The sequence below is a fragment of the Ranitomeya variabilis genome, chromosome 2 (genome assembly GCF_051348905.1).
Source record: "Ranitomeya variabilis isolate aRanVar5 chromosome 2, aRanVar5.hap1, whole genome shotgun sequence".
Lineage (NCBI taxonomy): Eukaryota > Metazoa > Chordata > Amphibia > Anura > Dendrobatidae > Ranitomeya > Ranitomeya variabilis.
In genome coordinates, this window is record NC_135233.1 from 103231843 (window position 1) to 103250552 (window position 18710).

An 18710-nucleotide genomic window follows, 5' to 3' on the forward strand; every position below is an offset into this window, starting at 1 on the left:
GGAGGGAGAGTAGGGCTCTGTTTATCTCCTTTCAGGGCCGCAAGAAAGGACATGGGGTCACGAGAGCTACCATATCTCGGTGGATCAGAGATGCTATCTGCTTGGCCTATACATCGAAAGGCGAGATTCCTCCAGTGGGTATTAAAGCGCACTCAACACGAGCCATGGCTTCCTCCTGGGCAGAACAAGCGGATGTCCCGATCCATCTAATATGTAAGGCCGCAACTTGGTCTACACCTTCTACCTTTTACAACCATTATAGACTTGATCTATCTTCATCGTCTGATTTGACCTTTGGTAGAGCTGTGCTTAGTACAGTTATCCCACCCGAGTAATGACTCTCTGAAAGTCTCTCATGTGGGGTGCTGTCGTGGCGAAGGGTAAAAAGCCGGATTACTCACCGGTAATGCTCTTTTAATGAGTCCACGACAGCACCCATTTACAACCCTCCCTGATTATGCACAGCCCTTTCTTTAATTCACAAATAATGGTTGTATAGAGTTTTTAAGATATTTTGCTGAATAAGAATTAATACTAAAGCTTTTGCGGTTCCCTTTTTATACTCTGTAAACTAAACTGAGGAGGAGAGGGGACCGCCTCCTTTTATTCTGTAGGTTTCCTGTTCCTATGGGCGGATCCCTCTCTCTCATGTGGGGTGCTGTCGTGGACTCATTAAAAGAGCATTACCGGTGAGTAATCCGGCTTTTCTTTCTCGCTTCATTGGGGGACACAGGTAACCATGCTGCTGTCACTAGGAGGCTAACACTATGCAAATAAAGAAGAAGTAGCTCCTCCCCGGCAGTATACACCCTCCGACAGGCACCAGGCGACTCAGTTTTTGCTTAGTGTCTGTAGGAGGCGGACCTGGATCTAACCCCAGATCCGCATTTCTTTTACAGGGATTTGTTGTGTGTTTTTAATCATTTCTCCTTTCTTTTTCAGACTCTTTCTTCAGGGTAACAGGGTGCAGTTTTCTCACCCTGTCTTCCCCACTTTGAGCGACCGAGAGAGCAGTGTGGTATCACCCACATCGCACCCTCTCGGACCCGCTGGGCAGGACTCTGTCCCCTGTCACCCATTCGGGTGTTCAGGGTGACTCTTTCCTCGGTGGCCAGTCCTGCCCGTTTCCCCTCCTCATCCCTCTCCTCGGAGCGGGCTGAGAGGAAGACGGCGGTCACATCCAGTGACCCTCTCCCCCTGTTCAGGGGTCGACGCCGTCTTCTGCGCCGGAGAGTCGTGGCGCGGGAAGGAGGACTACTTCCAGGACCCTCTATCTACCAGGGATCCTGATGATTCCTCATCTGCAGGTAGGGAATCTTCAATCAACAAACCCCCCATCCCCACCAATACCCTGCCCAGCAGCGATCTCCTCTTACCATAGGGGAGCATCTGACAGGGAAGTGGGCTGCATATTCGGGCGTTGAGACCACGTAGGAATGAGAACAGGAAGGCTGGCATCTTTTCCCCCTCCTTATTCAAACTTGCAGGCTCGTTCGCCCGCCATTTCTCTCTGCCTCACTGTTTATTCCTTTCTTAGCGCTTGAGCGCCCTCTGGTGGTGGCCGGAATTAGTGCGGCCGGGATGTGCAGCGTCTCCCTGCTTTTCCCTTTCTTGCCGCTTGAGCGCCCTCTTGTGGCGGTCGACGGTATAGCGGCCGGATTGCTTTCAGTTTTACAGGGGGCGTTCCTTTCTTTCCCCCCTTCGGTCCTGTGCACGCCCACAGCGTCGCACTTTCTCCGCGCTCTTTTCTCCTGCTTCCTGCTCCCTGTCAGCGTCTGCTCATCGCGTGGGACACAGGATTTCTCGGGGGAACACAGGCACCTGCGGTTACCGCTGTCTTTCACCAGGCTCAGCGCTACCTCCTACTCCACCTGGCAGTATTCTCTGGGGACAAGGTAATATCCACCTATGTCCGACCCCACCCCGGCCTTTGCCCCTACGGCCATCCATTACGCCTGCGCTCACTGTAAGAAAAAGTGGGTTTCAGGTCAGCCCTCTCCTTTCTGCCCGTCCTGCGTTCCTCCCACCATGTCAGCTCCCCTGGAAGCTTCAGGGTCCCGGGACGAGTGCACCCCCCTCCCCCGGAGTGGGCTGTTGCTATGTCTCAATCTGTGTCCGACCTGACTAAGGTTTCTCAGTCCCTGGTCCAGGCACTTGAACGCATCCCGCTTCTCTCTAATGCCACCAGTGCCACGAACGCCTCTCACGGCGATTCGCCCGCACCTGTCCTAGACTCTCACAGAGGCAGACCGGACAAAAGAGACAGAAAACGGACCTTATCTAGATCCTTCTCCAGTTCACCGGACCACATCGGGATTCCCCTATCTGCCCGTTCCCTTCCTCACAGGCGGACCTCGGGTCTGATGTCACTTCTCAGTCGGAATCTGACTCGGATGCAGATCAGACTTCCGGAACACAAGACATGGTTGATAGCCTTATCTCAGCTATCATTCAGACGCTTGATCTTAAGGAGGATGAGGCAAGCTCTCAGGACGTCTCCGTTGCTTTTAAACGGATTAAACGTCCCTCTAGGGTTTTCCCTAATCACAAGGAGTTTGACAACACTACCGCCACTCACTGGGAAAACCCTGGCAAGCGTTTCCCAGGCAGGAAACTGCTTGATGTGTTATACCCTTTTCACTCCGACCTGGTCTCCAAGTGGTCCGAGTCTCCTAAGGTCGACCCGCCCGTGTCCAGGCTATCCTCACAGACAGTTCTGTCTATTCCGGACGCGGCTTCCCTTAAGGACCCCTCGGACAGACAAATCGAGGCGCTAGCAAAATCAGCATTTGAGGCCTCCGGAGCCTCCCTTTGCCCTAGTTTCGCCTCGTCATGGGTAGCCAAGGCTGTTTCACCCTGGGCCAAGACCCTGCGCAGGGGCATTTCGGCCTCTGCTCCTGCTGAAGAACTGTCTGAATTAGCGGATCAGATTTCACTGGCAGGAAAATACCTGATGAATGCCTCCCTTGATGCAGCGGCCTGCTCTACCAGGGCTAATGGCAACATTGTCGCCATTCGCCGGATTCTTTGGTTAAAGGCGTGGAACGCTGACCCCGCATCTAAGAAATCGCTCACGGGTCTGCCCTTCCAGGGCTCCAGACTCTTAGGCTCGCAGCTAGATCAAATGATCTCGGACGCTACTGGCGGTAAGAGTACCTCCTTACCCCAGTCCAAGCCTAAACGTACCTTCAACAGGAGGGGTCCCCAGTCCTTTCGTCCCTTTCGGTCTTTTGCCTCTTCGGGAAACCCCGTCCAGGACCGTTCCTCCTCACAAGGGGACCGAAGAAAACCTTCTTTCAGGCCTCCGCCACGCTGGAGAGCCAAGAGCCACCCCGCAAAACCATCGGGATCTCGGGGCCGCAGGTTTTCTAATAAATGACGGGTCGCCCCCACCTGGAACTCCTTCCAGGGTGGGAGGCCGCCTTCTTCTATTCTCAGAGGTTTGGCTTTCAGTAGTCGACGACGCCTGGGTCAGGGAGATCGTCACGTCAGGCTACAAAATAGAGTTTTCTTCGCCCCCAGGAAGACGTTTCATGCTCTCTCGTCCTCCCAAAAAGCCCTCTCATCTCCCAGGGCTTCTCCAAGCCGTCGATTCGCTCCTCGCCTCGGGAGTCGTAGTGCCGGTGCCTTTTCGTCAGCGGTTTTCCGGGTCTTATTCAAACCTGTTCGTGGTTCCAAAAAAGGACGGCTCTCTCCGTCCGATTCTGGATCTCAAACGATTGAACCGCCACCTTCGGATACAACACTTCAAAATGGAATCTCTGCGCTCGGTGATCGCGTCCATGGAGCCGGGAGAGTTTCTGTGCTCAGTGGACATTCGGGATGCGTACCTTCACATTCCTATTTGCGTGCAGCATCAGAGGTTCCTCCGATTCGCGATCAGGGAGCATCATTACCAGTTCACTGCCCTCCCCTTCGGGCTGGCATCTGCTCCCAGGGTCTTTACGAAAGTCATGGCAGCTGTCATGGCCATCCTGCGTTCAAAAGGGATTCTGGTAATCCCATACCTCGACGACCTATTGATCAAGGGCCCATCCCAGGGGGATTGCAGCCAGAGCCTCCATCTTACTCTGGACACCTTAGTTCGCCTAGGCTGGTTGATCAACTACCAGAAGTCTTCCTTGATTCCAACCCAACGGCTGGAGTTCCTAGGCATGGAATTCGATACCTTTCGGGCTCAGGTCTTCCTTCCCAAGGAGAAGTTTCTTTCTCTTCGTCGGGGTGTCAGAGCGCTAAAGGGTCCGAGTCCTCTGTCCCTTCGTCTAGCCATGAGAGTTCTGGGGAGAATGGTCGCTTCTATGGAAGCGGTCCCCTATGCTCAGTTCCACTCTCGTCCCCTCCAGCTGGCTCTTCTGTCTGCCTGGGACAGGAACCCGCTTTCCCAGGACCGTCCGTTTCGCCTCTCCCCCAGGGCGAGACAGTCTCTCTCTTGGTGGACGCTGTCCGCCTCCATTCTGCGCGGGAGGTCATTTTTACCCCCCCACTGGCAGGTGATTACCACCGACGCCAGTCTCCAAGGTTGGGGAGTGGTCTTTCTCCACCTCACAGCCCAGGGCCGCTGGACTGCTCAAGAGGCGTGCCTCTCGATCAACCTCTTGGAAATCAGAGCCATCTTCCTAGCCCTCATCCGCTGGGAGTCTCTCCTTTCGGGAAAGCCGGTCCGCATTCAGTCGGACAACGCCACGGCCGTGGCATACATAAATCACCAAGGGGGGACTCGCAGCAGTCAAGTCATGGCGGAAGTAGCAAAAATTTTCCGCTGGGCGGAGGGTCATGTTCCCTCTCTGTCAGCCGTCCACATCCCAGGAGTGGACAATTGGGAGGCCGACTTTCTAAGTCGCCAGGGCATCGTGGCGGGCGAGTGGTCTCTTCTTCCAGCAATCTTCAGCCAGATTTGCCAGCGGTGGGGCGTTCCGGACGTCGACTTGATGGCCTCCCGGGCAAACCACAAAGTTCCCCAGTACGTCGCCAGGTCTCGGGACCCGATGGCCGTCGGATGCGACGCTCTCGTGATCTCTTGGGCCCAGTTCCGGATGCCCTATCTGTTCCCGCCTCTCCCTCTGATCCCAAGGGTCGTAAAGAAGATCAAGTCGGAAGGGGTCCCCGTACTCTTGGTAGCTCCAGATTGGCCTCGCAGAGCCTGGTACGCAGAGCTGATAAACATGTTATCGGATGTTCCGTGGAGACTTCCGGATCTTCCGGACCTTCTTTCACAGGGGCCTCTCTCCCACCCGAATTCTCGGTCGCTGAATTTAACAGTATGGCCGTTGAGGCCGCGGTCCTGAGGAATGCGGGTTTTTCTCATAGCGTCATCCAGACTATGATAAGAGCGAGAAAACCGGCCTCATCGCGTGTCTACCACAGATGTTGGAAGGCCTTTTTCCGGTGGTGTCAGGATAACAATCTGTTTCCTATGACCTTTTCCCTTCCTTCCCTTCTCCGCTTTCTTCAAACGGGCCTAGATTCGGGTCTTTCCCTTAGCACCTTGAAGGGTCAGATCTCCGCTCTATCAATTCTTTTTCAAAGAGACCTGGCTTCCCTGCCTCAGGTGAGGACCTTCATCCAGGGGGTCGCTCATATAGCTCCCCCTTACCGGTCTCCTGTTGAGCCTTGGGATCTCAACCTCGTCTTAGATGCCCTGCGGCGGCCACCCTTTGAACCGCTTCAGGATGTTTCCTTCTCGCTTCTATCCTGGAAGGTAGCCTTTTTGATCGCCATCACCTCCATTAGAAGGGTTTCAGAGCTGGCGGCTTTATCCTGTCGTTCTCCCTTTCTGGTCCTGCATCAAGACAAGGTGGTTCTTCGTCCGGTTCCTTCCTTCTTACCGAAAGTTGTCTCATCTTTTCATATCAACGAGGACATTGTCCTCCCGTCCTTTTGCCCTTCCCCGGTTCATCCATTGGAGAAATCCCTTCACAAGCTGGATGTGGTCAGGGCTATCCGGATTTACATCGCCAGAACTGCCTCTTTTCGTCAGGCCGATCCTCTGTTCGTCGTCTCGGATGGGCGTCGAAAGGGTCTTCCTGCCTCCAAGTCCACGATTGCTCGTTGGATCCGTTCAGCGGTTTTGGAGGCATACCGCGTCCAAGACAAACAGCCTCCTTCGGGGGTGAAGGCTCACTCTACCCGGGCAGTGGGAGCTTCCTGGGCAGTTCGTCACCAAGCTTCGGCCTCGCAGGTTTGCAAGGCCGCTACGTGGTCTTCCATGCACACCTTTGTCAAATTCTACGGGGTGCATACTCAGGCTTCCGCGGACGCGAGCCTGGGTAGGAGGATACTGCAGGCGGCGGTTTCTCACTGGCCAACCTGACTCCTCTTTTTCTGCAGAATACCCGCCCTAGGGACTGCTTTGGGACGTCCCATGGTTACCTGTGTCCCCCAATGAAGCGAGAAAGAAAGAGGGATTTTTGGTTCTTACCGTAAAATCTCTTTCTTGGAGCCTTCATTGGGGGACACAGCACCCTCCCTTGAAGTTGTACCGTGTTGGCTAACGTGCCGTTGTTGTGGGTTGGTACATAGGTTGAGTTTTATATTACCTGTTCCTACTACTGCTTTTGCACCAACTGAGTTGCCTGGTGCCTGTCGGAGGGTGTATACTGCCGGGGAGGAGTTACTTCTTTATTTGCATAGTGTCAGCCTCCTAGTGACAGCAGCATACACCCATGGTTACCTGTGTCCCCCAATGAAGGCTCCAAAAAAGAGATTTTACGGTAAGAACCAAAAATCCCTCTTTTAAGTCCTGCCTTGCCGGCTTACTGGAGCCATTGCTACAGGAAGAAAAAATTATTTTAAATAAGGGAATGTATGTAAAGCGCTGCGTAAAATAATAGCGCTATACTGTATAAGCAAACATAATAAATAATGATAAGGTATGGCCAGATACTTGTGTCTGTTTGGTGCTTGTGCCACAAAATGAATTTTATCTGAATAGAAGGTACGATTCGGCGAGATGAGCCTTTTTCCTTTCTGCAGTAGGGCTGATGGCGTGTGGAGAGATGGCGCTGGATAGCGGCACACCGTGACAAGTCTTGCAGTCACACGCTTGACATTTAAATTGCGATGTTACTGATGTAGCGAGGGTTTAGTAATTGCTGGAGATGGCGTGGGTGAGCGCGCACAGGCGACATTCTTGTCCATAGGAAAACACGCTGCTGGCTGATATTTTAATTGCATCGTCTACAAAAATGTATTGTAGTAACTGAGAAATGCAATGTATTTTTACCCTTTTAAACATACTTTATTTTTATAGTGGCGTGAAGGACAAGAACTTTATGCTGCATTATGAGGTAAGGCGCCTTAAATTGTGCACAGGCAAATCTGCCACAGTAAGGTCAATTCTTTGTTATATAGGGCAGACATATCCCATAGAGATGTACAGAGATTGTCGTCCCTCAGATAATGTTCACTTGTATCGGATTTGCCATAGACTGTGGCTGCTGCGGATCTCTCATGGCATCAGCTGTAGAAAGTTTTACCATCGCATTTGCCCCTTTGGCATTGATTGCTGGCTACTCCGTTCCATGCTGTCATTATTCCAGGTGTTTTTGTTTTTTTTCCCTGGATATAAAATGGTATTCACTTGAGTAAACAGCAAAATGTCTGCAGGTTTTTGTCGACATTAAGGTCTCTTCGCAGCACACTTTGGCTCCACCAGAGTACACTGTAACTTCTCGTTTTATTGCTTGTACTTTTCAGTTTCCCCCATATGCTACAAATGAGATTGGCAAGGTCATGGGGATGAACAGGAGAGAACTTGGTCACGGTGAGTAAAGCTTCATATCAGCAGAGTGGCATGAGAATGAATGTGGCGTGGGGGTGACCAGACGTTAGGGGGCACAGCTCACCTTCAGCTCTGCCACCACTTTTTCTCTGCAAAGTACTGCTCCGAACTCCTCTTTTACAGAAAACTGCTCCGGTCATGTTGGGGCGTGGACCCAATATTTAGACTGCTTCTAATAAGCAATAACATATTAGAGATATTTTAAGACCACATTCTTAGGGAAGTTGAACCAGCTACTATTTAAAAAACTATCGGCTATTATTGCCATGGGCCTCTGCAGCTAGCAATTAAAGAAGCACGCCTCCCATCAAAGTTTTTATCCTCTTAATATATTGCAATCATCATATATAGCACTGTGTACTTACAGTTGCTCATTTTGCCTTTCTACCAAGATAATTCTTCTCTTTTCTCTGCTCTATATAGAAACAGGAAGTCTCTTGTCCCTGCATTTATCATTCCCCTCTTCAACTCATGACCCAGCTGCTCCACTCTTTCCAGCCAGGGACTTTTGCAGTGACTTACAACTCATACAACGAAAATGGACCTCTTGTTTCTACATAGAGCTTAGAAGGATTCAGCTACTAAGTTTTTAATCACCTGTCATAGATATAATGGATAAAAGAAGAATTAGCTGGGTAGAAAGGCAAAATGAGCAATAGGAGGAGAGCTTCTTAAAAGGGAATCTGTTAAATTCTTCACCTTTCCTCCAAAATTGTTACATGGTCTTGTAGCTCTCTGACCTTTCCTGATGCAATCTGTTGCTTTCCGAGAGCAGCCTAAGCATATACACGGTGTTGGGGGTAGATCGTTCTGCCAGATCCCTTTTTTCCATTTGCCTTGCAGTGGCCGACCATGTGTTCATCTGATACTTTCCAGCTCTGTGTATTATTTCCGTGTTCTCTTTGTAGGCGCATTAGCAGAGAAAGCCTTAAGGCCAGTAATACCTAAAGATTTTCCCTTCACAATACGAGTGACTGCTGAAGTATTGGAGTCCAATGGTAAGCAAAATATGTAAGATGCCAAATAACTGTATTTTAAATCCTCCTTGTTAATACTTGTGACCTTCCCCAAAGTAATAAAGCAGCAGTTTCTGGGACACTTTATTTTACATGTGCAGTACACATTTGTTATTCCCCTACTTTCAGCATATTAATAACTTTCTAGCCTTTTTGGGCTCATGTATCACGGAGTGCAGAGTGTTTAAAAGTCACTAACTCTCTGCTCACCCAACGACTGCAGAGTCCAGACCTCCTCCTCAATTAATATCTCAATACGCCGGTAGCTTCATGGCATGGGTTTACATGCTGTGCATGCAAGCCTTACTTCACCAAGCACAATGCCAACTGTCAGATGGAGTGGTGTAAAGCGGTCACCACTGGAATCTGGAACAGAGGCTATGTGTTCTGTTTAGTGACAATCTCACTTTTCTGTCTGTCATCTGATGGATGAGGCTGGGTCTGGTGAATGCCAGGAGAACATTACATGCCTGACTGCAATGTGCCAGCTGTAAAGGTTGGTGCAGTAGGCATAATGCTATGGGCAAGTGTTTTCAGGGATTGACCTAGGCCCCATAGTTCCAGTGAAGAGAAATCTTAATACTTCACCCACAGTCGTAGCTGGGGGTTTAACTCAGGGGAATGGGGTGGGGAGTGAAACATCTGCTCGGGCCCCTAACCAGATAAGGCTGATTACTAACACCGTGGCGCAGCCTAATTGTGGGTATAGTGGAACTGCAGCAAATACTTTTACTGAAACTCAATCCCTATGCAAAGACCAACCCCAATAATACTGCCGTATGTTGACCATATAGTGGTAGAACATGTAATAGATTACAGTACAGCTGTAGATGGTGACTTATAGATGACGTTCTTTCCAATGGAGTCAGACTGGCATGACAACTTCTTCCAGCCACAACTCCTCTGCAGAGATTACAACAAAGACACTTTTGACTTCTCACATTTCCAGCACCGTCCCCATGTATTCCTACCCTGCACAAGCTCCTCAACCCAATCCTGAACTGCTGCTGCCATATGCGTCCATATTACTGGACATCTTTGTGCCCCACATAATAAAGCCCACCACTGTGTCCCCTCTAGAAAATATTAATGTCCTGTGTAAGTGCCCTAAAAAAGTGTACACGTTTTGCCCCTAAAATGTAATAATGCCCCATGCATCCCCTATACACAGTATGACGGGCCCAATGCATCCCCTATACACAGTATGACGGGCCCAGTGCATCCCCTATGCACAGTATGACGGGCCCACGGCTCCCCTATGCACAGTATGACTGGCCCACGGCTCCCCTATGCACAGTATGACGGGCCCACGGCTCCCCTATGCACAGTATGACGGGCCCACGGCTCCCCTATGCACAGTATGACGGGCCCACGGCTCCCCTATGCACAGTATGACGGGCCCACGGCTCCCCTGTACACAGTATGACGGGCCCACGGCTCCCCTATACACAGTATGACGGGCCCACGGCTCCCCTATGCACAGTATGACGGGCCCATGGCTCTGTATAATGGCCCCAACAGTAGCCACCAAACTATTTAATGGCCCCTACCTGGTCTCCCATTCTGTATAATGGCGCCCCACACTATATGGGGGCCCCCACAGTAGTCCCTAAAGTGTTTGAGGCCCCATACAGTAGTCCTTACAATGTATGAGTGCACCCCACAGTAGCCCCTTCATTGTATGAAAGTCTCCCATATTTTATGATGCCCCACAATCACACCACAAGTGTTAATAAAATTTTTTAAAAATCATATAATCGCCTAATCCAGGATACTGACGAGTCCACTGGCAAAGTGCAGCGAACCAGTACGCTGATGTCATCATGACATCACCGTGCTGGAACTCTGACACCTTGTGCGTGTCCCGGTGTCTCGGCCAGTGCAGTTGTAGACCATGTACCCGGGTGGTCTCTCCCAGAATACAGCAGGCCAAGGACAAAGAACACGACCAGACAATTTGTTAAAGAACTGGTTTTTACAAACAATGAAAACTGTGTTACCCCGGAAATGCAAGAAACACAGTTAACGATCACACACACCTAGCCCAGATCAGCTAGGACCCCTGTGCTGCACAACCGATGGGCCCTGTATGGTGTATTGGGTACAATATAATTTGCCCGACCAGTGGTTCTGCCTAATGCAGTAACCAGGAGTTACCCAGAGCAGAGGTGTAATTAGAGGAGTGCAAGAGGCGGCCCCTGCAGCGGTGCAGCGCAGACATTCACAAACTTTACAATTCTCTACAATTACAATTATGTTATGCTATACACAAGCTCACCCACTGTGGGGAGGAGCTAGCTAAGGTTCACACAGCCCTCTTAGCCAACCATGTCTCTGAGAATTTAGGTTTGGCGCCAAACTCTCTCTAAAATCTGTGTGCACCCTCCCACCGGGATCCCTGTGGTGGGGCCTGAGCTTAGGACTTACCGGCCGTTAACTGACACAGAAGTGGCCGTCTAATCGTCCAAACGGCCGTTTAGCTGGGAGACTGTGGAGTGGAGCCTGGGCTTGTTACCTGGAGCGCAGTTTTTGCCTGACAGGCTAGCAGAAGGCCATTCACGTCACAGCCGATGCTTTGGGTGGAATCCAACTCTGTATCCAGTCGTAGTCGTCCCCCCAGCGTGATTCTTCTTCTCTGACAGGAATCACCTGAACAGTTGCACCTTTCCTCAGTAAACTTACCAGCTCCTAGCATACTGCACACACCCGTACTTCTTAACTCTCCTGTGCTCCTGTCATATCTGTCTCTTACTTACTGCACTCCAAGATGGCCGCCAGCATCTCTCAGGCATCCTTCAGTTTTCCAACTATCGCGACAACACTCTTTGCCCCCTTGTCCAGCTATGCTGCTGACTTCACCATATCAAGATATTTTGCACAATTTAACTTTGTGGGAACCGTTTGGAGATGGTCTATAAAGGAATGGTTGAGTGAGCTTGGTGAATGTACTTGATTGATACACATGGAGCCCTGACCTCAACCCCATCAAACACCTGTGGGATGAATGAGAATGTAGATTGTGAGCTCAGGTCTCTCATCCAACATCAGTGTCTGACCTCACAAAGCCTCTTCTGGAAGAATGGGCAAAAATTCCCATAGATACACCCCGAAATATTGCAAATATACTTTCCTGAAAAGTGGAAGCTGTTATAGCTGCAAAGAGGGAATCTTGATATACCCATGTGCTTAGAATAGGTGGTGACAAAGCTCCTGTAGGTGTAATGTGGTGGTTTCCCAACACTTTTGTCCAGTAGTGTAGGTGTAATAATGCCTGTAGCTACTGAACTTCACCATAATGTGTGATTGGCCTTATATCCCCATATACATTTCACCACTAAATATCTGAGAAACCGATAAGCAGATTAGATGTATGATGAGCAGAGGCGGTGTATACTCTGCATTAAGATACATTTTGGTTTACGTCCTCTTCTGGTGGGCCTCCGTTATAGATCATGAGGTAGGTAAAGATGAAGGGCCAGACTCTTAACACGTTGTAGCTTGAGCAAAAATGTTCTAACTCTCCCAGATATGGCTGTGTTATAAGATCATTGAACAAATTATATAACGAAGCACAAATGTGGAACCAGGGATGGACAAATGGCTGAAGATTTCAGAACGGGATGTTTTATAGTAAAAAGTTTGATGGATGTTGCAGTGTTGACCTTTCTCCATTGGGAACATCTCTCCATGACTCGTACACCTGCTGACTCTCACCTCGCCGTCCTGCTCAGTTTTGAGCCCATCAGTGGTAGGTGCAGGAGAGAAGTAATTAAGGAGAAGTTCTCACACTGCAATTTTTTTGCACCTAAGAGATCTGTTCCATACTTCTGAGTGGGATTGTTTTGGCAGCTTGAATGTGGATTTCTACGAGCTGATGAATGTCCTAAGATCTTACAAATGAAAGCATGGTGCTACAGCTTTACAAACAGCGGCAACTATTTGCAGAGTCTATAAACGTAATTGTTTTGTTTTTTATTTCCCAGGCTCCTCATCCATGGCTTCTGCTTGTGGCGGTTCCTTGGCTTTAATGGATGCAGGTATTAAAACTTAAGATAATTTCTCGAGCAGAGCAGTGTGGACTACTCATTTCAATATCTTCAGGGGTTTTCCAAGAATTACTAGTGTTGTTTTGTTTGTTTGTTTTTTTTTATACTAATGAGGCTCATTGAGGTTTTATTGCCAATCTGCATCAGTGATATCATGACTACAGCACATGTCACTGCTGCAGTCAATCACTGTGTTAAACGGTGATGCCGTATAATTTGGCCGGAGACTGCTGTAGTGGTTATGTCAGCAGTGCAACTAACTGGGTTTTTGTTTGTTTTTTTTTTACCTTGGCAGGCCTTATCAAATAACAAAAATGAATAGAAAACCATTTTTAAACCTTAACCCTTCTGTCTTCTGGCTTAGCTGTTGTAATGAGCAGTCACTCAGTGGTTTGATGACTTCTCTTCTTTCGATAGGACCCCTTTATTGTCTTGATTATAATTACATATATTTTATGTGCACTGCAGTAAATGAACCAGGCCACTGCCTATAATGTGGTGGTTTGTAGTGTGAGTGCTTTTATGTGAATTATGCTCTATTTTTTAGGAGTTCCTATTTCTACTCCTGTTGCCGGGGTCGCAGTTGGCTTAGTTACAAAATACGGCGAAGAAAAACCCGGGGAAATAGAAGATTATCGCATACTGACCGATATACTAGTGAGTACAGTTTCTTTTGCTACAGTAGCCGAAAACAAACTGAAGAATATTCTCGGCCCCTAAACATCTGTGAAAAGTACATAAAAATGAATGGTAATAGGATCATGTTGGGCCGGTTCACTGGAACAGTCACCAGAGTTCTCACCTCTGCACTCTGACAGCTCTGCTGCATGTAGGCGTTTTCCAAACTAGATTTTTTTTTTCTAGGTTAATTTATCCAAGAATCACAGACCACTGATCTTTTTTTTAGGGCAAAAGATTCTAAGTGACATATGTCTAAAACCCAGAATATACATAGAAAGGCGCTGTAGTGGAAAGATCCACGCTGCCGACGAAGATGATAAATCCAATGCCCTCAGGTTGCGCAGTAAAAGCTGATTTTTATTAGTGTCTGCGCATTTCGAAGTGCCTTGCATCTTCCTCCGGACGAAAACCTTTATGCACGTTAGCAGGGTATCGCCATATTTATACAGATGGGTTCAAATCATGGCGCCAAGTGAAGAACACATGATCGGTCAAAGGCCATGATGACCGTTATAACCAACGGTTATGGTTTACAAGGAAAGCTGGAAATTGTAAGTGCAAATAACAACATGTTAAAAAGGGGATAAACGCATAAAGAAAAATACATGTTTACTGAAAATAAAACCATGCAAAAACTATATATGATATCAGAAACTGTTGCGTTCAGGTCAGGAGATCCGCAGGCAGATCAGAAATTGTGGTACATTTTCAGACCATGAAGCCAGCCTTAGTGTGACCTGTAAAATCATATAACCATGGAAATTACAATAATGTACACATGCTCATTCAGTGTTTAAAAAAAAAAAAATGTATGTTTTTTTTTTTTTTTTTTTTTTAATGAAACGACAAAAAATGTTCCTATTTTTACTGACTATCAAGAAATCTCTGGATTTTTGTGCACTCTCAACAACAATAAATTGTGTCTATGCACGTTGCTCATGCTCCGAGGACCAGCTGAACACTTCAGCAAGTTCTTTTCTGCAAGTGCTGTTCTTAGACTCCGAACACCCGTAATTCCAAAAATATAGATTAGTTGTGTGACAAGAACATGACAAAAATTGTAGTTTGGTCAGACATCTGAGGCCGCTGTCCGATGCACTGCTAGCATTGTGCAGTGGTCCCATTCATTACAGTGTGACCCATGAAACTAAACGGACCCCATTATGGTAAGTGGGCTTTGCAGGGGGCGGTCTGTCTGTCATGTAACTGATCTCTTTTCTGCATAAATTATGTTTCTCTATCCCTATAACGTAACACAAGAAAAACGCAATTCCTAATGTAGATGTGTGGTCACATAGCATAACTGCATACTTTTTGCTGCATTTTTACTAAAACTTTGACCAAAACAATGCAGTTTAAGGTTATGTGCACACAGCATCTTTTTACAGTTTATTCCACCTGGAAAAGCAATAAAAAAACATAATGTACAGCAATGTACAAACGACGTAGCTTAGCATGTGTTTTCGTGTCTTGTCACTAACGGCTTCAGTCGGCACGTATCAGCTGTCACGTTCCCTTTCATCTAAAGTTTCAGCTGCCATCTCTATTCCTTTATTAATTTTTAATCTCCGCTTGCAACCTGCTACTACTTACATACTTGTCTCATGCAAGAGTGTCTCTCTCAGTAATACATGCTGGATGTGCGGCCTTGTTTGCCCAGGATGCTGCTTTCTTCACTAGCTCTCACATTTTAGCTCCGCTCCATTCATATATTTCTCTGTCATTCTTCCCCTTTGTGCTGACAGACGTGGATACTGAGGAGTGTGATTTCACCTCTCGCCTGCATTCTCCTTTCTCTACACTCGTACATGGCCGGCGTGATTGTTCCCTCCTCCCCTTGCAGACTTGTCTTTTGTGCTTGTAAGGTCAGCTGTACGTGGAAGCCAGCCACTCCGCATAACTCCTATACAAGAATCTGGGCCTAAAAAAGACCCGAGTTACAGGGTCAGGATATAATAAAAATCAAAACCAGGACGACAGAGTTGGGGTCACAAACTTATGGTAAGCGGAGGGTTAAAGGGAACCTGTTATGCTCAAAAAAAGCTCTTTACCTGCAGATGTAGGATTAATCCAAAGGTAAATGGCTGTTAATTGCTGCCGTACGGAAACCGTATTTGTACAGAGCGGACTGTCAGTCCATGAGCTGGCGAGTGATGGACCATTTTCTCCCGACAGCCATGCTTTTAGTAAGATACTAAGGCAGCATTTTAACCCTATATCTGCAGGTAAATGGTGTTTTTGCATATGACTGGTTTCCTTTAAATTGGCCCAAAATCAGCAACTAGTATGAGAAGAAAGTGAAACTGCAAAGTATCTCTAAACTACAGACATGGTCAGAACACACTGACAGCTGGCAGCTTGTATCAGACTGCTGGGGGTTAAATAGGGCGTGGTCCCAGGGTCTCAGCGGAAAGGGAATTAGAACTCAGGAATAATCCACAATCTCCCTGACTGGGCAGAACTACAACTCCCAGCAATACTGATGCTTCGCTGGAGCATGCTGATGTAGCTCAGCAGCATCCGCAGTGTAAGTGTGGCTCCGACTAGGGGCAGAAATAGCAGGGGCGCGTTCAGATACGGATGTAATGGCGAACTGTCCTTCCTTTACTGCTGTGCGAGCCATCTGCCCATACTGTTAACTTGGAAGGTCTCTTCTCTACAGACTCTGATCTGTTGTCTCTGACCTCACCCACTTTCTGCTGCCATCTTTAACACTGGTAGAAGGGAAGAGGAGAACAGATTTCCGATCCAAGCAGGAGCCGCGTACTGTATGAGAAGCTGCAGCACCACCAGCTAATGAAGGAGTTACACAGGCTCTGTAGCAGCTAATGTAAGGAGTTACACGGGCTCTGTAGCAGCTAATGTAAGGAGTTACACAGGCTTTGTAGCAGCTAATGTAAGGAGTTACACGGGCTCTGTAGCAGCTAATGTAAGGAGTTACACAGGCTCTGTAGCAGCTAATGAAGGAGTTACACAGGCTCTGTAGCAGCTAATGTAAGGAGTTACACGGGCTCTGTAGCAGCTAATGCAAGGAGTTACACGGGCTCTGTAGCAGCTAATGTAAGGAGTTACACGGGCTCTGTAGCAGCTAATGTAAGGAGTTACACGGGCTCTGTAGCAGCTAATGTAAGGAGTTACACAGGCTCTGTAGCAGCTAATGTAATGAGTTACACAGGCTCTGTAGCAGCTAATGTAATGAGTTACACGGGCTCTGTAGCAGCTAATGCAAGGAGTTACACGGGCTCTGTAGCAGCTAATGTAAGGAGTTACACGGGCTCTGTAGCAGCTAATGTAAGGAGTTACACAGGCTCTGTAGCAGCTAATGTAATGAGTTACACAGGCTCTGTAGCAGCTAATGTAATGAGTTACACAGGCTCTGTAGCAGCAAATGGCAGGAATTGCTTAGGCATAGTAAGCAAACCATTACTGGTGACCATCAGTGACAGGCAGGAGAAGCCCCTGCAGCATGCAGAACTCCATCCTGTAGTATTGCAGGGAAGGGGAAGAATTGGCAGTATTTTGGGGGGGGGGGGTGCTATACTTTTTAGTTGTTTTTTTTACCCAGTGTGTTGGTAGTTTGATTGGAAAAGATGTTTCTGTGCCCCTACATCATGCCTCTCCCAGATGGTGCAGCAGAAACCAGATGACGACAGATTCCCTTTAGGTCCCAAAAACATGGGCTTCTATATTTTATTGGAGCCAAGCGTGGGGTATGAGAAGAAATTGTCCAAGTAGTGGACAACTTCTTTAACTGCCCTTTGTAGTCCCGCCCCCAACATTGATTAGCATGCGTTTTTTTGCGTGTTTTTCTCTCGGATTTTTTGCGGGGTTTTTCCAGTGCAATAATATAGTGGGAAATCCGCAAAATTAATGAACATGCTGTGTTTTTTACCACGATGCGTTTTTTTTGCACAGAAATTGCGAAATGCATTATAAATGATGGGATACATATGTATGAGTTTTTTAAGCGTTTTTATTGCGTTTTTATAGCAAAAAAAACCACAAAAAATCCTGAACGTGTGCACACAGCCTAAGTCCTTGACACAATGCACAAAACCTCTTACATCAGTCGTTCTTTAGAACTGGGATAAATTGCATCAAATAAGCCACTGATGAAAAGGGAAATAAACCTAAGTAATAAAGGTGTCATTAATGTAATTTAGAAATGTTTGGTTACGATCCCCATATGTTCTCATGAGACTGAGGAGTCACACTTCAGGCATTGCCTCCACTTACACTTACTTAGTCCATCGGGCACCAATATTTCATTGGGACTTCACAGGCTGGATCTGGGATCTGGTAGATCTATCCCGGCCAGCTCTCATGCTCATGTTTTGCAGACTGGTTGTATGTCCCGTGTCACTTGCACCTCTTCATCTCTGTGTAATTGACATTTCCTCTTTTTTCCTCCCACCACCTCTGACTCAGTGCTGACGTTTTCCCCGCACAGTGTGTTTAGCTGTAGATACAGTTTTCAGATAATTTGTACATGTCTCTGTATAATTACTCACCGTATAGAGATGCTTTTCCATATTCTGTCATGGACCAACGATTTTACCAGTGTACCTTATTCATAGTCTTCATCAGATATCAAGCAGATTTGTTACTTGTAGTCATGGTAAAGCCTATGTATACCTTCACACAAAATTATTTTTATTAATTTCTTTTCTAAATAGTAGTTAAAGGGAACCTGTTACGTCATTTATCCCTACTAAACTGCCCCCAAAGTCTTAGGCCACGTTCACACATTCAGCACTTGTATTTCACATCGGTATTTGTAAGCCAAAACCAGGAGTGGCACAATCAGAGGAAATGTTTAATACAAACACGTCACCGCTTCTGCATTTATCACCCACTCCTGGGTTTGGCTTACAAATACTGATGTAAAATACTGACCAAATACTGAACGTGTGAACGTGGCCTAACAGGTCATGCAATGTGTATCACTAACATGATGTGCTCAAGCTAAACGTCTCAGAATACAATTAAAAAACACTTACTTTATACTCGAATGCCTACCAGACCCTGGCTTTGTTCCGTTTTATCTGATAATGGTATTCCTTGCTACGGTTGGGTAATGTAAATACATGATAACCCGCTGGGAGTTGCATGGCTTTTTGTTCTCTTCATGGGGTCACTATTTCAGTTATCAGAGCTACCTGTATGATGCAATTACATGATTTCCAC

General features: G+C 47.5%; 1 protein-coding gene across 3 annotated transcripts in view; it reads left to right on the top strand.

Moving 5' to 3' along the window:
- The window catches only part of PNPT1 (polyribonucleotide nucleotidyltransferase 1), a 98888-nt gene that overhangs the window by 51985 nt on the left and 28193 nt on the right, over positions 1 to 18710 (top strand). For all 3 annotated transcript variants that reach the window (XM_077282767.1, XM_077282768.1, XM_077282769.1), the window contains exons 15-19: positions 7250 to 7286; positions 7696 to 7762; positions 8689 to 8778; positions 12780 to 12833; positions 13390 to 13499. In XM_077282767.1, the coding sequence (XP_077138882.1) occupies positions 7250 to 7286; positions 7696 to 7762; positions 8689 to 8778; positions 12780 to 12833; positions 13390 to 13499 (358 nt within the window). The remainder of the gene's footprint in view (positions 1 to 7249; positions 7287 to 7695; positions 7763 to 8688; positions 8779 to 12779; positions 12834 to 13389; positions 13500 to 18710) is intronic.